Source organism: Crinia signifera, chromosome 2 (assembly GCF_055691185.1).
Source record: "Crinia signifera chromosome 2, ASM5569118v1, whole genome shotgun sequence".
NCBI classification, from domain to species: domain Eukaryota; kingdom Metazoa; phylum Chordata; class Amphibia; order Anura; family Myobatrachidae; genus Crinia; species Crinia signifera.
In genome coordinates this window covers 174,353,588-174,378,284 of record NC_139218.1, presented here as the reverse complement: position 1 = coordinate 174,378,284, position 24,697 = coordinate 174,353,588, and the positions used below count along the sequence as shown (strand labels likewise).

General features: G+C 47.2%; 1 protein-coding gene across 1 annotated transcript in view; it reads right to left on the bottom strand.

Annotated features, from left to right (window-relative positions):
• The window catches only part of ACACA (acetyl-CoA carboxylase alpha), a 551,747-nt gene that overhangs the window by 65,376 nt on the left and 461,674 nt on the right, over nt 1-24,697 (bottom strand). The window contains exon 40 of the mRNA XM_083173207.1: nt 15,796-15,908. Coding sequence (XP_083029333.1) covers nt 15,796-15,908 — 113 coding nt within the window. The remainder of the gene's footprint in view (nt 1-15,795; nt 15,909-24,697) is intronic.

Here is a 24,697-nt window from a genome sequence, read left to right as displayed (position 1 = left end):
AGACTCCTTTGCACATTGTGTCATCAAAACCCTCTCCAACATATGGCCATTTAATTACATACTCTAACTTGTAATATAGACCTAGTATGGATGACAGTCAGAACATTAGCACACATTTCTTTATTATTTGTAGTATTTATAGAATATATTCCAAAAAGGAGGGCAGGCACCCATATAGATACGTATGTGCGCATGTGTATATATATATATATATATATATATATATATATATATACACAGACATACAGACAGATAGATAGATACATCCTGTATAGTATGTAGTATACAGGAAGACACCCCCCTCCACCACCCACACACACATATTAAACCTGCAATTTCAACCCGATGAACACTACCATTAATTGAACACAAAAAAATGTTTACATTATTGTGGCAACTGTGTTGGATGTAAAATCACACAAATCAAAAGAGAATAGAAGATCTCCATTCAATCACAATAAGTTATAACTTCAAAATTAAACAAGACATCTCATGTGGGAGTAAGGGGGGTAAATGTATCTACTTAGGTGACCTGTTGGTTATAATACATAGGGAAAACAATTTAAGAAACATAAAAAACTGCGGTACTTGCACGGCGCCAACAATTTTTATCTTATGGCATCTTAATGGATCTGATCGCATCGATTGTATGCCTTAAATATGGTATACAATCCATACAATCATATGAGATCCTGTACAATTTGTTATTTTTTAATTGTATGTACAATATCGCATCTCATCGCATCCGATATATCGGATGCGATTTTTTTATTGTATAGGAATCCTATAAGATTTTTAAATGTAAAAAGTATGGGTACTTAAAATGTGAAATGAGCCCCCAATACCTCCCGATAATCAAAGTCAACCCGAAGCGTGGCAAGCGTAGTGAGCCCGCGAGGGGCGGTGGTATGTGTCCTCCGACCTTTTCATAACCCCACTATCCACGTCGGCATGGAGTTGACTTTATATAGTCTGGCGAGCGCAGCGAGCCCCGCGAGGGGACGCGGATTACTTCACATGCATTCCATGTCCGCTCGCCATGCTTCGGGCTCACCACACTATATAGAATCAACTCCGCGCCGACGTGGATAGTGGGGTTATGGAAAGGTCGGAGGACGCGTACCGCCGCTACGCTCGCCACGCTTAGGATTGACGATGATATCGGGGGGTACTTGGGGCTCATTTCACATTTTAAGTACCCATAAGGGTACTTTTACAATTAAAAATCTTATAGGATTCCTATTGCATCAAATTGTACAGGATCTCATATGATTGCATAAATTGTATGCCATATTTAAGGCATACAATCATATGAGATGGGTGATGCGATATTGTACATACAATCAGAGGCGTAACTTGAACTGTGTGGGCCCCATAGCAAACTATTGGTATGGGCCCCCCACCCTACCATTTTCAAGAAAGAGAGAGAAAGTCAGGGGAAGAGACAGGGAGTGAGAGATGCCATCATGGAGAGAAAGGGGGAGAGACAGAGTGAAAGATGGCTCTAGGGAGAGGTGGTTTTATTTAGAGAAAGAATGAGTGAGTGGAAGGAAAGAAAGAGGAGGGTAGGAGAGAGAGGAGAAATAGAGACTAGGTCAGAGATAAAAAGAGAGGGGAGACAGAGGGGGAATTAAAGAGAGAGTTGAGAGAAAGAGAAGGGAAAAGAGACAGCAGGGCAGAGAGAGAGACTGGGAAGGGGAGAGAGAGGGGGAAGAGGGGAGAGAGAGGGGGAAGGGGGGAGAGAGGGAGAAGGGGGGAGAGAGGGAGAAGGGGGGAGAAAGAAGGGCAAGGGGGGAGAGAGAGGGGCAAGGGGGGAGAGAGAGGGGGAAAGGGCAGGGGATAAAAAAGGAGAGAGACAAGGGGATGGGGAGAAAGCAATTAAGAGGAAAGGGACAGAGTGGGGAGAACAAGGATAGAGAGTGAGGTGTGTCATGTCTCCTGTGTGCAGAGGCTCCTGAAGTGTGCACCGGGTGTCCTGTGGGGAGGGAATGAGTTGAGGAGGGGAAAGAGAGGGGTGAGGCAGTAAAAGGATTATGACAGGCATATTTCCCCCTCTCACCAGCCATCAGGCTCCGGCAGTGGCGCTTCTCTTGTGAATCTTTAGCCCGGCCCCTGCTCTTCCCTGCGCCGAGTCTCTTGCAGCTGCCGTTCTACTGTTCCCCGGCTCCTGTGCGCTGGATGTATGTGCACAGAGTTTCCTGCTAGCGGCTCAGGCATCGCAGGCAGCCGTCAATCTCCTGTGCCCTAGGTGCGTGTCCTTTGTGCAGGGGCTCCAGCCTCCTGCAAGCACCTCAGACAGCCGCCGATATCAGTGCGCCGGAAGTCCTGTGGGCTGGGCACGGACTCCTGCAAGTGGTTCGCTGATTTTCCAACAGCGGACAGCATTTGCCCGCACTACAGTATGTGGAAAAAAAATAAAGGGTGCAGGGGATAGCCTGCTGGGCCTTCGGGACCCGTAACAGCTGCATCCCCTGCACCCATGGTAGTTACACCACTGATTGTAACATTGGGTGTCAGGACTGAGACAGAGTGGCAGGGGAATAGAAGGGACATGGGGGAGAGGGAGTGAGGGGAGGCAAGGGGAAGGTGACAAAGAGATAGGCAGGGAGATAGAGGGGGTTGTGGGGATGAGAGAGGGAATGTGGGGATAGAGGTGAGGCAAGGGGTAAATAAATAAACGTACTACTACTAAGGGTTGGAGTGAGAGAGAGGCAGTACAATTGGCGGTGTGCACACCTCACAGTACAAGTGGCGCTGTGCAGGTCTCGTTCTCCCCTGCCTTCTCTTCTTCCTCTGCAAGTGGTGTCTGTACGCAACCCCGGCAGGTCCCATCGGTGCTGGTATTAGCTTGCACGTTCTCGGTCATTGTAGGGTCCCCTGTGCCCCAGCATTGTCGGGTTGTGCTGTGCGCCAGCTCCTTCAGTGGATGTCTCCTGTGCCCCGATATTGGTGGGTTCTGCTGTGCGGCGCCTCTGGCAGTGGAGGCTCTGCAGCGGCTCCTGTTATGTGTGTCGGATGTTTCCTGCTCCTGCTGCCACGCTGCGCACTCGCTGCACGCTGCTGTCAGTCACTGAAGGGGGCGGGGTGGCGGCTAAAGGATGGCAGCGCAGCCATGATTGCGCTGAAACTTTATTAAACTAAAAATAAAAAAATAATTAAAGAGGGTGCAGGGGATAGCCTGCTGGGACCTCGGGCCCCCCAAACGGCCGGGCCCCATAGCAATTGCATCCCCTGCACCCTCTGTAGTTACGCCACTGCATACAATCAAAAAATAACAAATTGTACAGGATCTCATATGATTGTATGCATTGTATGCCATATTTAAGGCATACAATCATATGAGATGGGCGCCATGCTAGGAAACAAGTACCAAAACTGCATATAAAAAAATCATAGCGTGCACACAAGTCAAACCCCACCAGCCTGTATTTCATGGCCACAGAAAAGCCACCCAGAGACTGGAGAGACGTCGACCACAACCAAACTATAGACGTACAAGAATTAAAGTGGATTTTTACACTAAAATCAATGGCCCCAAATGGTAATTGTTAACAGCAGCAGTATTATGGTAAAAATAAAGACAGCAGCCTTTTAAAGACCAGCAGTCAGCGCAGCACCTAACATTGTCATAATACACAATTCTTAAGAACATAAAGGAGCAGAAATATAGGAGCCAGTAAAGCCAATTAAAAATAGTACACCATACCAAATAACGAAAACGGTCTGGCATACAACATACGGGCAGGACCTGACCAAACCATATATCAGTGATTTTCAACCTTTTTAAGGTCGCGGCACACCGGACAAGACTTCAAAATTGCCAAGGCACACCAACAGTTTTTAATCAAACATAAGACATGTATAAGACACACATGTCCTCATTGTAATTGCACATACCTGTCCCCATAGCGGAATTATACACACATGTATCCCTCATAGTAATTCCACACACCTACCCCCCCCCCCCTAGTTATTCCACAAACCTGCCCCTCCTTAGATATTCCAAGCATCAGCTCCCTCTTACAAATCACACACACAAATACCTCCTTTGTTATTAAAAGCACTCACCTGTCCCCTCAGATATACCAAAAATATTGCACACTTGTAAGATGGCTTCTGACGGGAATTACCAGTCCCCACTGGAGGTCGTTCTGCGCATAGGATGTTCCCAGCGCCTGCAATGCACAGGCACGTCCCGGCGCCACCTCCACACGTCATTCACCAGTACTCCTCTCTCGAAGCTGCTGGCCGCTGTCGCCATCCTGCAGCAGAATCAGCCACAGTACTCTAGCATAGGCGCTGAGTGTTCCTCCCCTCTAATAGTCATTGGCTAGTCAGCATCACACCGCGCCACATGATTGGCTCACCTGCGCTGTCATTTCTGGCTCATTGCTTGGAAGGTGATACAACCCTTTGCTGATTGCAGGAAGATTGCAGGAAGATTGCAGTGTTATGCTAAGATCATTAGCCACGCCCCCCGCTAGCAGCTGCTGCAGTACTCGAGGCTGGCCGCAGCCATCTTTAATAAGGGCACAGTGCCGCGGCCCAGCACAAAGATGCCACGGTCCAGGTTGTTAGGGTGGGCGGCCACTTCTGCTAATAAATGTGCCCCTGCTTCTCTATAACCCCTAGCCATGCAGTCTCCATTTGTAAACATTTGCTATACAAACTGGGTCATTCTTAAGAGCTTAGCGACTTAGCGTGGCATTACTGTGTAAAGGCTTAAAGGGTGTATGCATTATGCATACCTCCCAACATAACCCATGTGGTAGATATAGTGCACATATCGAATGCCGATTGTGTACTTTTTAGGGCTAACAAGCCCGATGCGCTGCCGATGCACGCTCCCGAGTGAGCGTAAATCGGCAGCGACATAGTGAGGGCAGGCAAGACTATATAGTGCAGATCTGTGCCTTTACTCATATAGCTCCGGCGGCCGCTTCTCCTGGGGCTGCAGGTCTGATGTGCAGTGACCCGGTCCCACCGTATAGAGGAGGGGGGGTGTGGCCTCTGATATATGCATGGGGAGCGGCGGGGGGAAGCTGATGCTGTGCCGCGGCCCGGGTGTCGCATCACCCTGCCCGGCACCTGATGACAGGTATGGGTACTGTCCTCTCCTCTCCTTCATGCCGTGTGATGCGAGTCCCTATGCAATCAGATCGCATTGGGACTCGCATCGCACGGCATGTCGACCGTGTGTGCACACCTTAAGTCTATCCTATTTGTTAATGGAGTTATGGAATGAGAGCTGAATTGGTTTCTATATTTTTGGTAGTGGCTAAAGCTGGCATACAATAAAGTCGACATAACAGTCACATTTTCAGATGTAGCCACGTTCATGAATAAACACAAGTGAGAAGAAATGTGGGTATAGACCGTCGCTGAGTAGGAGAGCTGTAATTGAGGTGCAAGAAAAGAGTGCTGTGAGAACAGGAGGAAAGAGGGCCCTGCTCCAAGAAGCTTGCAGTCTAAAGGGAGGGGGAGACAGACAGGCGACATAAGGTGCAGGCCTGAAGGCAAGATGTAAGCATGGCAGGTATGGCCAGGAAATGAGGTGGCACGTAGGCAGAGTGGCCTCAGTACTAGGTTATACAGAATATCTATCTTACTACCCCATCAAACCATATGACACTAATGTAGACACAAAAACAGAAGCAACAATGATGGTATACCAGATGCCCACTAGGTAACGAACAATGGCTGACCACACACCAAAGAGTTCACACTCGTTTAGAAAAATACATTTCTTCTATAATTTTTCTTCTAAGAATGCATGGAAAAATGTTTAATAGCAGTAGGGGAAATATTTCAAATTCAGGGCTTTGTTTGAATAAAGAACTAATATATAATAATAATAATAGAGGAAAGTAGGGTGCACAACAAAGGCATACAAAAATGTACTTAGGTTTCAAATTAAAATATGGCAAGTTAATTTTTTTTGTAAAGGCATTGGAGCTTATAGGGCCCATTTACTAACATTATTTTTAGTAATATAATGTGAAAAAAGGTATTTTCACATTATTTTAACCAAGGTCTGGGGATCGCTGCTCCGGTAAGGGCTGCTGCGTTGTGACCCCTGGTGCAGTAAAGTGACGTTGCAAATCTACTCAGATCACTTAGAAATAGGGCTATAATCACCCCATATGTATGCCGCATTAGAACAAGGCAAATTACATTTTTTATTAAAAACAGCATCACACACACTAGTATACTAATTAAAAGTTGCTACACCAGGAAGATTGTTTACTTGTCATCCCTTTGAACTACAGTATACAGTATACGATAATAATAAGTAGCTCATGAAACTTATGTAAAGATATGGAAAGAAATATTAAATACAGCAATGGTGGGTAGATACAAGGATTAGTAGATTGTGTCATTTATAAGACATGCTACCTCACAAATCCTTAGTTACATACTGTAGCAATGATATAATATGTTTGCCAAGCACCATAGTAGTTTGGGCAGTGATACAGAAATACAAAGTGATTTCATACATAAATTGCAATTGTTACTAATAGTTGAACCCTTTTAAATTATATAATTGTACAACATGAAAACCATTGAAATGCATCTCTGTTTGGAATGTTCTAAATTAAATAGATAGATAGATAGATAGATAGATAGATAGATAGATAGATAGATAGATAGATAGATATTCCACAATACATTTTTTCCTGTGCAAATAAATTTAACCTCAAGTGTATGAAAAACAAAATCTCACATGGACTTTCATGAAGATAATCTCCTAGGGTAATAGAGACTGAGGGGTTAAAGGAGGCAGTGAACCCCTGGTTAATGATAGAAATTCAGCAGGCAGCATATGATAAATGGAGCTCTCCCTATTTCTGCTGAAGTCAGCGTGAACCACGACCCCACGGCTTGTTTGTGGCAAATGGAGTGCGCGAAATATCAAAGGGCAGTGATCCAGAAGAAGACCAACTTTGACAAATTTTAAATTGGCCAGAAAGAAAAATCAAAAAAAAAAAAATGCATTACCCTGTATTCTACAATCTTTCCTTCATTCAACTGGACTGAATAAGTAGCCTAATAATATGACAAAACAAATGAATTGGTAAGCAATTTTGGATATCATACAGAAGATGTTTATCTATAGTACAAGGCTCGTTTAATCCGCTCTCCTATCAATCAAAAGCAGATGCCTTCATCCTAATTGTTCTAAACCTTTGAATGCCTTTGGAGCCTGAAATGTTAATGAAGAGGACACGGAGACAAATGGTAAAATGTAAGGGCGATGTATAGGTGAGGAAGACAAAGATGTAGGAAATGAACAAGTAATGAGGAAATAGGTTAAAGGAATTAAAATAGGCAGCAAAAAAGGGAAGAATTTAATAAAGCAAAGCTAGGTATAAAATGGAACAGAAAATAGAGATTATTAAACGGATGTGGTAAATCCATATAGGAACCTGACGCAAACTGTATAGGTCCAGTACATTGTACACGTCAGCTAGTCACAGCTAAACAAAGAGTTTTGCTAGGTTGAGATTATTTGATACATTTATTATTTAAACTTGCTGATAATGTATTCACTGGTTATAATCATAGATGGGGTGGACATACTGCTTTACTTCAGATATGGCTTGGGACTTACCATTTCATTGATGCTAAATAAGCAGCTGTAACATACCCTCAAACATTTTAGCCATGGAAACCGGTACGGGGCGTGGTCACTAATATCGGGGGCGTGGCCATGCCCCCTCCTGAGGATGGACATTAATTTTAAATATATACCTATATATATTAATTTTAAATATATACCTTGAGCTGAATGAGACTATGATGACAAGAAGACACTGGCTTCACAGCCAGCCACTCCCCTCACCATCAGGCGCTGCTCCATCTTCCAAATCCCGCTGCGCCAGTTAGATAATACAGGTCAGTCAGTGCACTGACCTGGCATCCACATATTTCAAGGATGCATGCGCTGGGTGGTCTTTACCGTGCGGACAGCCCCTGAGTATGGGAGCGGGCCGCATGCTGACGTCATGCAATACTAGCATGCTGGGTGCTGGGACGCCATGCACCACTGGAAATGGGGGCAGCTGCACTAGGACACAATTACCCCCCACTGGGTCTGATCGGATCTGTCCATCCATTGCAGCGTGAAGTCTTCACCTGCGGAGTCGGAGGAAACTGGTACATTGGTACATTTATTGTTTAGCCCGTACAGTCCGTTAAAAAACACGGTACTGTACTGGCTAAAAACAGAAAACTGCACTGCGTGGGAATCTCTGTTTCCTCTTCACTTACCTTCCTGAGCCCCATTGCTACTAGGTTTGATTGTCATGGCGAAATATGTGGCAAAGTCATCCAGGATTGGCAAAGGCGGCTCCACAGCTAAAGGCAAAGACACCAAATCTTCTCCCTGTGATAGCCCAACATAGCTTCAACCACTGACCCTGCGGCATCTCCAGACATACATCCTCCTGCATACAGCACATCCGCAGTCGCCCGAGCTAAGGAGATCTCAGCTATACTGTCATCTCTCCTGGACGAGAAACTGGCAGGCCTTAAAGAGGCTATCAAATCGACAGTTATCAAACTCTGAGACCATGGATCTAGAATTGTGGAGGCGGAGCAATGCATATCCACAGAAGATTTGCTCACCGCCAAAGCTACAATTGCTTCACACAATGCCACCATTACAGCCAAGATAAGCTGGAGGACCTTAATAAGTGCAACAGAGATGTCCTCAGGTGCAGCATTACAGCTCAACCACTATGGGTGGCACCAGGTAGGCAAAACACCTCTAGCAGTCTCCTGCAAGTTAAGATTGTATGAAGTTATCAAGTGACTGGGGATGTTAGGCTGGGTTCTGCATTTAGTCTCTCCTGGCAGTTGTCTCTCTTCAGTCATCATCACCCCCCTATCTCCCGCTTTGCAGGCTGCAACCCCTGCCGTCTGCTCCACGGGAGGTTTCTGTCCTCGCCTTAGGACACCTGCGTTTAGGTTTGACCAGGGGCTGGCTGGCAACTTTTAGCCTGGGGGGCAAGTCCAGAGCACTGGCCCATAAGTAACAGCGCATTGTTAAATTGAGGTTTTACATTAAAAAAAATGGTATTAATAAAAAATAAACAATAATAGGACACCACAGGCTGCACCCCTGTACAATAAGAGGGCCCCACAGGCTGTTCCACCTGCATAATATCTGTATAATATCAGGACACCACACGCTACTCCCCCTTTATTATAATAATAACAGTACACTTCAAGCTGCTCCCCTGTATAATAATCGGACCCCCATAGACTACTCCCCTTGTATAATATCAGGACACCACAGGCTTCTCCCCTGTGTAATAAAAGTACAACACAGGCTGTTTCCCCTGTATAATAACAGTGCAAAACAGGCTACGGGGAGTAGCCACAGGGGGACTGTTTTATAAAAGGACTCCCCAGGCTGCTCCCCCTGTATAACCGGACCCAACAGGCTGCTCCCCATGTATAATAATAATAATAATAATAATAATAATAATAACAGGACCCCCACAGGCTACTCCCCCTGTATAATAATAATAATGGGACCCCCACAGGCTGCTCCCCTTTAATAATAATAACGGGACCCCCACAGGCTGCTCCCCCTGTATAATAATAACGAAACCCCCACAGGCTGCTCCCCCTTATAATAACAACTGGACCCCCACAGGCTGCTCCCCATTATAATAATAAGTGGACCCCCACAGGCTGCTCCCCCTGTATAATAACTGGACTCCACAGGCTACTCAGCCTGTACAGTCCCTCTTACCTGATCTTGACGCCAGACCGAGGTAGGCTGCAGCATGGGGAAGCTGAAGGGGATCTAGTCTCACTCGCTACCTAGGTGGAATGCACAGGCCGGAAGTAAGGTAGAACGGCCTGTAGCGGCCTCCTGCACTAGACATGCCCTCAGTGCAGGAGGCCGGCGGCCATGATTCAGAAGACCAGTCAGCCGTGGCTGCAGCAGCAGCAGCCTAAGTATAAAGGTGGCCCGCACACAAATTGATTGAGCGGCCCGGGGGGGCACATGGCACCCTGCCCAGCCCGCCCCTTGGTTTGACAGGTGTTCCGCCCCAGTTAAACTCCCCACCTGCCACTGTAGCTAGCATTCCTTTTCTGTCTTTCTGTAGTCTGCGTCTCCCCACCCTTCTGTCTCTGTAGCCAGAGTCTTCCACCCTTCTATCTCAGTAGCCTGTCTCCCTTCTTCTGTCTCTCAGTAGTCTACATCTCCCCCTCTGTCTCTGTAGCCAGCGTCTCCCACACTTTTGTCTCTCTCTGGTCTGCATCTCCCCCATTCTGTCTCTGTGGTCTGTGTCTCCCCCTCTTTTGTTTCTGTAGCCAGCGTCTCCCATCCTTCTGTCTCTCCGTAACCAGCATCTCCCCCCTTTCTGTCTCTCTGTAGCCTGTGTCCCCCCCCCCACCCCACTGCGGCCTTTGTCTCCCTCTCCTTCTGTCTATGTAACCAGTGTCCCCCCTTCTATCTCCCTGTAGTCTGCGTTTCCTCCTTATGTGTAATTTTAGTTTACATTTCCCAATCTTCTGTCTCTTTAGCCAGCATCTTCCACCTTTCTGTCTGTAGCCCACATCTCCCACCCTTCTGTCTCTCTGTAGCCTGTAGCTTGTATCTCCCTCTTTCTGTCACTCTGTAGCCTGTGTCGCCCACCTTCTGTCTCTATGTAGCCTGGTTTTCTCCCCTTCTGTGTCTCTGTAGCAAGCGCCTCCCCCTTCTTTTACTGTAGCTTGTATCTCCCTCCTTCTGTCTCTCTGTAGCCTGTGCCCACCCTCTGTCTAGGGGGTGCACCGTCAAAGGGGTGTGCCTAGCACCACCTATTGGGTGTGTCTAACACCGCCCATTGGTGGTGTCTAACACCACCAATCAGGCATGTCTACCATCATCTATTGGCACTTGCTACAATATAATACGTCTCTGGATGGAAAACACAGGTAGGTATATGACAATGGTCAAGTACAATTAAGTACACACATGCAAAACACACATAATTGATTGGCCACTTCTTTTAATGGAATACATTTCTGAAAAGCGAAAGTCTGTGGTAAAAGGTATTGCTAGCTTTAGGGAGGTGTTCATTAGGGTGGGCACAGCATTAGGGGGTGCCTTTGCACCCCTAACACTCAATGTGCGCACGCCTATGTAACCAGCATCTCCCACTCTTCTGTCTCTGTAGTCTGCGCCCCCTGTAGCCTGTGTCTCCCTTCCCTTCTGTCTATGTAGCCAGCGCCCCACTTTTAGTCTCCCTGTAGTCTGTGTCTTTCCCCTTCTGTGTCTCTGTAGCCTACGTCTCCCCTACCTCTGTCTCTCCGTAGCATGTGTGGTAATTGTGAACTAGCACGGCACCCATCGCATCGCAGACCATATCGCATGCGATGCGATATCGGCCGATGTTCTACAATGTCATACAATTTTAAAATTGTATGGAATTGTATATGGCATACAATGCCATACAATGCGATGGGATGCGATTATAAATTGTATAAGCACCCATTAGGGTGCTTATACAATTTATAATCGCATCCCATCGCATTGTATGGCATTGTATGCCATATACAATTCCATACATTACAATGCTTAAATGCACCCCCATGCCACCCCCAAGTATAAACATGAACCCGAAGCATGGCGAGTGCGAGCCCGCGAGGGGCGGCTGTACGCGTCCTACGACCTTTTCATACCCCACTATCCATAAAGTCTTATAAAGTGTGGGGAGCGCAGCGAGCCACCGAGCCCGAAGCGTGGCGAGCGCAGCGTGCCCCGCGAGGGGACGCAGATACCTTCACAGGTATCCGCGTCCCCTCGCGGGGTTCACTGGTATCCGTGTCCCCACACGGGGCGTGCTACGCTCGCCACGATTCGGGCTCGGTGGCTCGCTGCGCTCGCCACACTTTATAAAATCAGCTCCACGCCGACGTGGATAGTGGGGGTTTGAAAAGGTCGTAGGACGCGTACCGCTGAGCTCACCACGCTTCAGGTTCACGTTTATACTGGGGGGTGGCATGGGGGTGCATTTAAGCATTGTAAGCACCCATAATATCGTATATGGGTCAAAATCGCATCGCATGCCATCGGGTGTATGGCATGCGATGCGATAAAAAAACGGGTGACTAATTATTGTGGGAGCCGTGCTAGTACACAAGTACCGCATGTGTTTATTCCCTTCTGTTTCTCTGTAGCCTGTGTTCCCCCTTTTTTCTCCCTGTAGCCTGCGTTTCTCCCCTTCTCTCTTTCTGCAGGCTGCACCCCCCCTTGTTTCTCTGTAGCCAGCGTCTCCCCCATCTTTCTCTGTAGCTTGTGTCTCTCCCTTCTCTCTCTGTAGTCTGTGCCCCCATCTTTCTCTGTAGCCTGTGTCACTCCCCCACTTCTGTCTCTCTGTAGTCTGCAACTCTCCTTTTGTGTCTCTCTGCAACCTGTGCCTTCCTGTCTCCCCCAATTATGTTCCCTTGCATCCCCCCCATTCTGTCTCCCTGTTGCCTGCATTTCTCCCCTTTTTTCTCTCTGTAGCCTGCATTTTCCCCCTTCTGTCTATGTAGTTAGATCCCCCCATCTGTCCCTCTGTAGCCTGTGTCCCCCCTTCTGTCTCTCTGTAGTCTGCATCCCCCTTTTGTCCCTTTGTAACCTGTGCCCCCTGTCTGTCTCTGTAGTCTGTCTCCCCACTTCTGTCTCTGTAGCCAGCATCTCCACCCTTCTGTCTCTCTGTAGCCTGCGTCCTTCCCCCTTTGTGTCTCTGTAGCCTGTGTCTCCCCTTCTGTATCTACCCCTTCTGTATCTATTCCCAGCGTTTACCCCTTTCTGTCTCTGTAGCTTGTGTCTCCCTCTTGTGTCCCTCTGTAGCCTGTGTCTCCACCCTTCCGTCCCTTTTTTAGTCTGCATCTCCCCTCTTCTATGCTCTGTAGCCTGCTTCTCCTCACTTCTGTCTCTATGTATAGCCTGCTTCCCCCACACTTCTATCTCTGTAGCCAGCGTTTTCCCCTTCTGTCTCTGTAGCTTGTGTCACCCACTTCTGTGTCTCTGTAGCCTGCATCTCCCTCCTTCTGTCTCTCTGTAGCCCACGTCCCACACTTCTCATTGTATATTGTCTCCCTTGTTCTATCTCTGTAGCCTGTGCACACCTCTGTCTCTGTAGCCTGCCCTCCCCTTCTGTGTAGCCTGCGTTTTTCCCCTTCTGTCTCTCAGTAGCCAGAGTCTCCCCCCTTCTTTCTCTGTAGCTTGTGTATCCCTCTTCTGTATCATGCGTGCCCCCACTGTCTCTGTAGTGTATCTTCCTCCTTCTGTCTATGCAGCCCGCGTCTCCCTCCCTTCTGTCACTCTGTGACTTGCGTGTCCCCAGTCTGTCTCAGCCAGCATCTCCCCCTCTTTCGTCCCTCTGTAGCCTGTCTCTCCCCTCTTCTGTCTCTGTGTTGTCTGCGTCTCCCCATTCTGTCTCTCTGATTCTGAGGTCCCTTTGTGTATATCTGTAACCTGCCCCCCCCCTTCTGTCTCTCCTTAGTCACACAGACTAAGGAGAGACAGAAAGGGGGGAGACACACTCCCCCCTTCTGTCTCTCTGTAGCCCACCTACTTCTGTTTCTGTCACCAGTGTTTCCGCCTTCTTGTGTCCCTGTAGCTTGTGTTTCCCTCCTTCTGTCTTTCTGTAGCCAGCATCTCCCCCTTATGTCTCTCTGTAGCCTATGCCCCACCTTTTGTCTGTCTGTCACCTGCATCCCTCCCCTGATACAACTGGAGCAAAGATACAATTAAGTCCACATCTGCACCCCCTTAACAGGCCCCTCGCCCCTCAGTGGACCCTGCCCCTATTAGGGCTGCTTCTATACATTTCCAGGGCTGTTTTTCCATCCAAAACCACCCCTAGTGAAAACCAAGCCAAATCCAGAAGAGGGGTGGGGTGGTGACAGGACCTGACAGAGGTCCTGGTCATTAGCGCTGACGAGCCCCGTCAGACATCATGGGAGTTGTGGGAGGCCTGGATACTGGAGGAGTTCAGAAGCAGATTACCTTTTAAAAGATGGCACAGCAAACTAATCCCTGCATCTTCACCCCTATGGCTGACTTATATGAGCCAGCACGAAGCAAAAGCTGGCAGTCCATCAATAGGAAAGGATTAGGCAAGAGCCCTCCAGAATTCCTGGGGGGCGGCGGTCATGCAAAAGTGCTAAAAGCCTGACATACATTAGGTGAAGACATCAGAAGCCCTTTAAGCTCTTTTGCATGGCCGCCACTCCCCAGAAGAAAGGTTATCAAGAATACGCCAGAAGTTTGGTGGTGGCCACGCAAAAAAGAGCACGTCACCACACCCCCCCCCCCCCCCCGTGTCTAATGTTTTCTTTACAAACCGACGTCAGGTGCCAGGTTGCACTTAATGTCAAGGCATGTTGGCACTTGTGGCTTTCCAATTGGTGGAATGCTTGCTGAGACCTGTAGGCTACACGTTCTTTTCTTGGGGGGAGAGGTTTGCGGCCTTGGGTGGCCCTTATAATTAGCCAGTGCCTCCACAGCCATTGTCCCCACCACATGTCACTGTTGGTAACATATTATCCAGCCAGCAATAAAGGACTGGGCAATTGGCTTTTACAGTATCTGCTGTCCACTAGAATACAGAGGCGCCAAGCATTGCACATCTTAGAATTACTTTATTGTGAGAAGTACCTGAGCAATGCCAGAATTGACTGTTATTAATCTCCTTAAAATACTGGATCACAACTATTTTTACCTATATGCAGCATTAATATATATCTCTGCAGCCATCACACCAGATTGGTCAGTGGAAACACATATACATTTATATTTATCTGGCAAGAGAAAATAATCTACTGTGCACACTAAGGGCTAGGGCCTTATTTTGGTTTGATCATTTCCCCGCGCTTTCGCACGGGGGAGCGATGTTTTGCGTCTGCGCATTTATTTGCTTGTGCAGATGCTGGATGAGAGCGGGCATGACGAACTGCTAGAACACCTAGAAATGCGGGAGGCAGCGACGGGCTGCGCACGTGGCAATTAGGCCGTGATGTGGGTGCTTGGGGACGGGCAGCAGACATCACTTGAGGTCCGCTGCCTACCCTCTTTCCGTACAGGGAGCATACAAAGCTATGACACCAGAGAGTGTCTTAGTTTTGGTGTGTGCCTTCGAAATAATTTGATGGTTGGCCACCATCAAATGATTTGGCTTCCGCACCCAAGGCTGAATATGAATGTTAATGTGAATGCAAAATATCCATTCGCAGCTATGCAGGGCAATTCGTCGAGTAAGGGGGGGGGCTGTGTGAGTGCCGTTTCATCCTCACGCAATGCTGCAACTTTTGCAGTGTTGCGTGTGGACCAGAATAAGGCCCTTTTTGTGATCATCCATGATGTCAAAGACCCACCCGATAAACTCCTGGGCATGCCTGCAATTTTACAAACACACCCAGAATCTCCCTAGGCTACGTCTATGCATACGGAAATAGTTTTTCCAATTGATCCAGCACATGCGCAATGTGAATCATGCACATGTGCACTCCTTCGATAATTGATCAATTTGAAAATTACTATCACAAGTAATTGGATACCCCCTAAAAGGCAGATTACATTTGAGGTTCAGGGTATTGCTAGGTTACAGGTTTTATTTGGAAGTTGCAGAACCTTAACTCTAACAAGTAACACAACTGTATTCACTCTATACAATACTATCCTTGCTATGCTCTACATTACAACAATACAAATGATGGGTTCTAGACATGTTTAGAATATTATAACTATGATATATTACATCTACTGCCTATATCTGAAGCTGTTTAGAGTGAGACACCTACCTAATCTCTCTGCCAGGCGAATGTAAACTGGATCCACTCTCCGCATTGTCTTTACCAAATCCTTTCTCCTGAATTTTATTTCCACAGTTCCCTCCGGTTCCAAAACACCACCCCTGCAAAAGAGTTAGATGATTGCAAACTATGATTATATAATCTTTCCTTTAAAATGTACAGTAGTGCACATAAAAGTCTCATTCAAAAATAGATTATAAAATGCCATATACAATTAGTTTCAATACATATGTCATTAAAACAAACTTGCATTATACAGTTTGAGTTTTCCATATCCAAACTGTTTTCACCACATTAATGTATAAGAATACACAAAATAATGATCCCTTCACAGACGCTCAAGATGAGAAGATAATACACATTCCTTGTGGGAGATGACTGAGTTCCATGCAGGTGAACAAAGGTGGGATAGTCGATGGAGATCAACATTTCCGGTAAATTCACCCCCCACATTCGTGCTCTCTCACAGTCTTTCCGCTTTCACCTCCGAAACATCTCGCGCATCAGACCATTCCTCTCCACTGACGCGACCAAAATTCTCTTTCATTCTCTTGTCATCTCCCGCCTTGACTATTGCAACATCCTTCTCTCTGGGCTACCTCTCGCCCGCCTCGCCCCTCTCCAATCCATTTTTAACGCTGCTGGTTCCTCTCCCGCCACTTCACCTCCGCCTCCTCCCTCTGTCTATCTCTTCACTGGCTCCTCATTCCTTTCCGGGTTCTCTTTAAACTCCTCACCACCACCTACAAGGCTCTCTCCTCCTCCACCGCTCCTTACCTCTCTTCAATGATCTCTATCCACACTCCCTCCCATCCTCTTTGCTCCGCCGCCGACTGACCTCTCACCTAATCACCTCCTCCCACTACTGTGTCCAAGACTTCTCTGGCGCTGCCCCACTGCACTGGAACAACCTCCCGCCACCCATCAGGCTTTCTGATTCCCTTACCTCCTTCAAGCGCTCCCTCAAAACCCACTTCTTCCGACTGGCCTATCCCTCCTCCTCCTAACCTCTTTTGCTCCTCCTATCCTGCCTACCCTACCCTACCCTACCCCTCCCATCTGTTCCTACTTATAATATTGTTTTTCATTCGTCCACCCACCTCCTTTTAGTCTGTTAACTCTTATGAGTAGGGCCCTCCTTCCTCACATACTCACACTACCTCTTTACCTCAACAGTGCTCCTGCCCTGTTCTTCCCTTCCTCTACTTCATCTTCAGTCTCCTCGACAATTTCGACACCTACTTCAGAACTGATGCTGATTTTAGTTCTACCAGCTATACCCTATGTATGCTGTATTTTATCAACACACCCTGTACGTTACTTTGTAATTAGTTTTTTTGTTTGCTATGTACGGCGCTGCGGACACTTTGTGGCGCCTTATAAATAAACGTACTATTACTACTACAACTAACTTGATGCAAAATTGATCTTTATATTGTTTGGGCTATGTTTGCAGATTTAAATTCTTTTTAAAATTCCGAACTGCTTGAATATCCAAACTGCTGTGTGTGTGGATCTGAGTCCTCAAGTGCACTGGACCAGAGAGTAGTTGCCAGGAGGAAGAGACAGGAGCCTTACCATCAGTGGGTTTCCTGATTTACAATCACTGATTTGAGAAAACTAATCCGCATCTCAGTGGAAGTGGGGCACAGACACATATTCTTCACATAGAAGGAACCCTCCCACTGATAGGAAGGACGACAAAAAACTCGCCCACAGATCGACCGGAAGCACGTATAAGTACAACATAACCGTCGTGAGCCGCTGAAACCATCATCCATTTAACCGGAAGTAAATCATTGATCCGTCCCACGTAACGATCAGAAGTGGAGCAGAAGAATTTAAACACAAGGCCATCAGTCTAACTGGTCAAAGTTTGGCGCCAAAAATGAATGCCTATGATTGTCCTTTTGTTACATAAGTGGACACCTCTCTACACCACTGATGCCCCCCTTTCAGACCGCACTTTTTAAACAGTATTTTGCCATTTTTTAACCGTTTCAAAACGGTTATATGTGCAGTCTGAAAGGTGCAGAACCGATATACCGTTTTAAAAAAGCAGTTTTTTTAAAACGGTTAAAATGGAGGGTCCTACCCGTTTCAGACCCGGTATTTTGGTACCAAAATCGGGTCTGAAACGGTATTTAGGACCCAGCCAATAGGGCGTCCGCTCTGTGAATATCTAATGAGCGGACCAGTGTGTCATTAGATATGCACAGTCAAATCCAGGCGGCTCACCCCTCCCACACTTCATTACCCCCAGTCATACTCACATGTGTCCTCAGCTTGGTACCTCCAGGCAGATGGGGCAGCAGGCAGTCGGCGGAGGACAGGGCAGGAGAGTTCTAGTGGGAATGGTGCTGCCGGTGCTGGGACGAGGACAGCAGGCTCCGGAACATGGTGGCGGCCGCACCGTCACCTCAGCGGCTGCAGCGGGACTCCTGCTGACGTCACCTGCGAGAGACGCGTCACCATGGAGACCTTCCAGTACCCGGCTGGCCGAAATCTCCATCCAGGACCCGCCACTGACGAGGTATTGTATCCCCCCCCCCCCCTAGGCATTTCAAACCCCCCACCCCCACCCCCTGGAGGCACCCACTTCCCTAGAGGCACCCCGAGTTCTCTCCCTTCCGGATAAACGGTTTGCAGACTTTCACACCGCAAACCTGCTTTAAACCAGGTGTTTTCATGCGATGTGAAAGGGCTCTGACCCGTTTTTAAAAACGTTTTAAATACCTGGTTTAAGCAGGTTTTGCGGTGTGAAAGCAGCATCATTCACACATACTTCAAATCTCCTTGAAAAACACCAGAGGTAGGGTAAAATGCATTGTGGACGAAATCCTGACAGAAGGGACCTGCCGGAAGTCATAAAGACTTGTCGGATGTCAGTTACCGAGACAGTAATTTTTTGTAAGCGCTTCTAAAAACTGTGTACATCACTTAGTTCTCCATCTCTTCTGCTAATTTCCTCCTATTGTGGATTATGTTTCTAATTTTAATGGCAATATCTGTCTATGCCTTTTTCATTATTAAATTGGATTACACTATATTTCGGTCTGTTCTCTGCCATATACACAGTTGCGTAGCTACATGTGGCAGACCCTGCGGTGGCTTGGGGGAGCAGCGCTAGTGGGGTCTGTGGTGGGCGCCGCTGGATGAACTGACAGGCGACGTAGGCAGCAGTGAGCGCTGAGCTGGACCCGTCCTGTACATATCTAATGAGTGGGGACATAGTGCAGTGCATATTGAATGAGCGGGTCCCCGCCCAGTGCATATGGGGCGGGGACCTGCTCATTAAATATATGCACTGCATTGGGTCCCCGTTCATTAGATATGCACGGAGCAGGACCAGCTCAGCACTTACTGCTGCCTGGGTCGCCTGTCAGCTCAGCCAGTGGCACCCATAGTCCATTGCCTCGCCCCTTCTTTGGGGTGGCGGAATTTTTTTGGGATGGGGGGAGAAAAATTTCTAGCTACGCCAATGCATATACATATATGGATTTCATACTGTTGAAAGCCGATGTATGCAGAATAATAAATGTACTATTATAACGGCTGAATATTAATCAGAGAGGCGGAGAAAAGGAGACGCCTATCCCCTACCAGGGAGGTTTTGTACTCCCAGGGCCGGTGCTAGGTTTCTTGGCACCCTAGGCAAAACTTTGGCTTACTCTCCCCCTCCCCAAACACACACACAAATTCCCAGTTAGTCAGGTGAAAGTGTTGTCTCATACATTTTCCTACCGCCTGACTGTATTGAGAGGAAGGAAGAATCTCTCAAAAGCATCTGTAATTATTTGATGGGCACACTTAGTGACACCCCTTCCCAAATCTTGGCACCCTATGCAGCTAAGTATCTCATTCTATTTAATTCGGTCTCTGATAGATATATATATATCTATATATAGATATATATATATATATACACATATACATCTATATAGTGCCTCTCTCATATTCCTTCAAATTACAGTCTCACTCTCCTAAAATAAATACTATCTCCTTTTAGTTCTGCCACACACACCTATATCTGTTTCTATTCCCACGTGTCTCATACATACACACACACACACACACACACACATAAATACATATATATACCTATAGATTGTAAGCTTGCAGCAGGGCCCTCTAACCCCCAAGTCTGTCTGTTGTTACCCAGCTTGTTTTATCACTGTCTACTATTGTAAAGCGCAACGGAATCTGCTGCACTATATAAGAAACTGTAAATAAATAAATATATATATATAAATATATACACACGCACGCACGCACACACACACACACATATCTATATACTTCCTCTCGCATACATACACATGCTAGCTGTGTGAGCTGGTGAGGTAAGGGTGGGGGGTAGTTATAGTGGCATATGGTAGCTGGGGGAGGTGGTGAGGTAAGGGCGGGAGTAGTAGGGACTGGATGGGGGGTAGTTATAGTGGCACATGGTTGCTGGGGGAGCTGGTGAGGTAAGGGTGGGAGTAGTAGGGACTGGGTGGGGGGTAGTGGCACATGGTTGCTGGGGGAGCTGGTGAGGTAAGGGTGGGAGTAGTAGAAGGTACTTGATAGGAGTGGTAGATCATCTGGATTTAGCATAGGCTAAAGCACGGGTGTCAAACACAAGGCCCGCGGGCCAAATCCGGCCCGCCAGACCTCGTCATGGGGCCCGCGCGAGGAGATAGCATGCAGGGCAGTGAGTCCCAGCTCCTGCCTAGGCCACCTCCTCTCACCCACCCCACCGCGGCCGCCTTACCTGTTCCTCCACTGTCAGCGGCCATGTTCCTGTAGGCACATATGTATGCGGATACAGAAACATGGCCGCCGGCCTCCACGGCTACGTGGAGGAGGGCCCGGCCGCCTGTTCCCTCTGATGCCCGGCAGTGACAGACACTGGGTGGGGACGTCATGACGATGACGACGCCCGCCCATGCATCTGTAGAGAAGTAGGAGCAGGCAAGGAAGCTGGACAGGGAGTCGGGGACAGTGTGGCCGCAGCAAACAGTGAAGAAAAGCTGGAAGCCGCAGCAGCTGCAGGACAGACGGAGAAACAGTAAGTGAGGATGAGGATCACACTCACAATAAAAAATATATATATATATCTGCTGTTTCCTGAGGTGTCCCCGTGTATAATAATAATAATAATAATAATAATGCCATGACACCACAGGCTGCTCCTCCTGTATAATCATTTATGTGTCATGGCATTACTTTTATTATATTATACAGGGGGAGCAGCCTGTGGTGTCATGGCATTATAATTATACAGGGGGACCTACAGATACAACCGGCTCTTTGAGGGTGACCAAACTGCTGATGCGGCCCCCGATGAATTTGAGTTTGACACCCCTGGGCTAAAGGGACACACTCACACAGGATGATAGAGGCATCCACCTAAATCCACAACTCCCCATACAGCTGAGCACGCTCATAATTCTTATTTTTCTGTCTTGATACTGCTGGGAAGCTTGTCTGTGTTCTCCCGGTCTGAGAGGTCACACAAACTCTGGGAGTAAGGGGTAGTCTGCAAACTACATGCCACTATTCAAGTGTATTCAACACTATTTGAATACACTTGGAAAGGGAGATAATAGTTTACATACTGTCCCTGGCTCCCAGCGTGAGATCTAGTAAACACTCTGTATTTAACCTGTGTGACCCACTGCAGCATGAGGGAGATATAGCGCTGATGACTCCTGTCCCTGCCTGCCCATACTGGGGCATGCTGAACATATGTATTATTTCTATAGTGTAACAATAGCAGAAGAAAATAAGCACTAATGAAGAGGGGTGCCATCTTTACCACAGCCACAGCATTTTGCCTGACAGCCGTGGAGTCAGCAGAGCATACCTCCCAACTTCTGTGTTGGGGAAATAGGGACACTCACGCGGAGCGCCCGAAAAGGGGGAGTGGCATATGCAAATGAGGGCGTGGTTTATGCTAATTAGCCGCAACCTCATTTTCATACGATAATAGACGCTGTGCGCATGCGCACAGCGTCTATTCTATTAGATTGGGGGGTCTCCCAACTGCCACCCCCCGCAGCGGGACAATGCCTGCCGTGGGTGGGACAGCGGGACAGGACCCAAAAATCGGGACTGTCCCGCTGTAATCGTGACAGTTGGGAGGTATGGCAGAGGCACTTACCCAGGTGTAGATCAGCAGTAGATCAGGATCAGCATACAGCACCTTGTCCCAGTGCTGCTGCTGCTGCTGCTGCCCAGCCTGCCACACCACAATAAAAACAAACAGCATTTTACCGATGACCGGGTTGTAGTGGGGGCCGGGTTACTGCTCCCTGCTGCTACCATCTATGTCTGCTGGTTACTGTTCCCCAGCCGCCTTGCGTGGTCCCACCACTCAGCTGCCGCTGAGAGTCTGCTGCTGGCAAGGACTCCGGTACCGCTCCATGTAGCTGCAGTTCCGTCATCTGTATAGTGCTGCTCCAGGTGAGGGATGGGCTTCTTGCCGCCCCCCAGAAAACCAGCAAAAATTTATTAAAAAATAAAACCGGCTGCTGTTTTGGAGGTTTCAATTAAATGTTGGACTGAACAAGGGGCGCACTGTAGCGGGCAGCACCCTAGGCAGCTGCCTAATCCTGCCTAGTGGTAGCACCGACCCTGTGTACTCCCCCCGTCTTTTCCTCTCTGAATACTTGTGAAGGGATCTATTCAGATATATACTTATACCTTACATAAACTAGTGAGATGGAGAAGAGGAGACGTTCATCTTCCACAAGGAATGTGAATCTTCCCACCTTGCTTACTGGTGGAGGGAACACTTTTTTTTGTGTATTCTAATACACTACTGTGGACTTTGTATGTTTACGTGGTGTGGGAACACCACCTTAGTGCCATTTTCCAACAGCTGCCTTTCAGCTGGTGGAAAATGACACTAAACACTAAATATATTTACAGTATGTTTCATATACACATAGGGGGTTATTCTGATTCACTCGGAAAGGCACAATCACTCTAATATGAACAAAACCATATGCACTGCAGGTGGGGCTGATGTAACATGTGCAGAGAGTGTTAGATTTGGGTGTTTTATTGTTTCTGTGCAGGGTATATACTGTCTGCTTTATTTTTACACTGCAATATAGATATCAGTTCGAAGTACACCCTCCATAGACTGTAGGTAACTTTATACAATATTTTTAATAATTTTGTACATGTAACAAAGTTTAAAATACATCTTTGCGTAAAATAAAAAGTTCTAATGAGCTTGCAAATATGTCTTTGTGGCAAAAACAAAGAGTCCAATAATTTTGAACCTTGGATCTGGAATTTGTGACTGAAGGATGAGTTGAAGGTCAGACACCAAAGGAGAGCAGGGTGTGACAAGCGGTAGGGCTTCTGTCATTGGTTCCCAGTGCCAGAATCCATAAAGTTACATGTCTGCTCCACTCCAAGATGGTGCCGCCAGCCTCCTAGCGCTGTGCCAGACCCTGCAGTCATCACATCCCCTGGACCCAGAACCCGTCACTGCCAACTCCTGGCCGATCTGCCTCAGGCCACCTGCACGCCCAGCAGACCACACCGAGAGCCGCCGTAGGATGCCGACAGTTTAGTAGCGGAACTGCCACATCCTGCAGCGGAAAATTGTGACAGTACCCTCCCCCTTTTGGGTGACATCTGGGCACACTTGAAGTTTTCCTGGATTTCTTAGGAAGAACTTGCGAATCAGACTAGGGCATGTAAATCAGAAGAATCAGTTTGAAGTACACCCTCCATAGACTGTAGGTAACTTTATACAATATTTTTAATAAATTTGTGCATGTAACAAAGTTTAAAATACATCTTTGCGTATATAAAAAAAGTTCTGCTGAAGTCGAAAATATGTCTTTGTGGGAAAAAAAAGTTCTAATGAGCTTGCAAATACGTCTTGCGGCAAAAACAGTTCAATAATTTTGAACCTTGGATCCGGAATTATTGACTGAAGGATGAGCTGAAGGTAATGAGGTCAGACACCAAAGGAGAGAATTGTGACAGTACCCTACCCCTTTTGGGTGACATCTGGGCACACTTGAAGTTTTCCTGGATTTCTTCGGAAGAACTGGCGAACCAGACTAGGGACATGTAAATCAGAAGAATCAACCCAAGAGTTTTCTTCAGGACCATAGCCTGTCCACTCCACTAGAAATTGTAGATGAGAGCATCGATGCCGACAATCCAGAACTCTCTTGACATCAAACTCTGGGTCTCTCTCGGTACAGATCACCGGTGATTTAGGAGGCCTGGGCTGGAATGGAGACAACTTTAGAGGTTTCAAAAGAGAAACATGGAATGAACTCAAGATTTTGATGGAGGGCAGAAGCAAAAGTAAACAACTAAGTTAATAACTTGAGTAATCACATAGGGCCCACTAAATCGGGGAGCATATTTCATGGATGGGAGGCAAAGTCGTAAATTTTGGCTGGACACCCAAACATGATTCCCTACTCTCATTGGGGGAACAGCACACCTTTTCATGTCTGCAGCCATTTTGGAATGATTAGAATATCTTTTAAGTGCCGTGTGTAGACCAAATCTTGGAGAAAATGATGAAGATAAGAGGCTGCAGGTAAATCGAAAACAGGTAGACTGGAGAATTCCGGGGCACGAGGATGTATGCCGTAGACTGTAAAGAATGGAGTAAGTATGGAAGATGAGTGATAGGAATTGTTGTGGGTGACTTTGGCCCATGGCAGTAGGTTTAACCAGTCTTGAGATGAACAAATACATAAGCGAAGAAACCCCTCCAAATCTTGATTAACTCATTCAGTTTGACCGTTGGTTTTAACACACAAAGAGATACAGCTGGTTACATCTGTGTGCATGGTTGGCCACCAATAAGATCTTTGAAGGAAGGCCAGAGTCTTTTGGATACCTGAGTGACCTGAAAAACAGA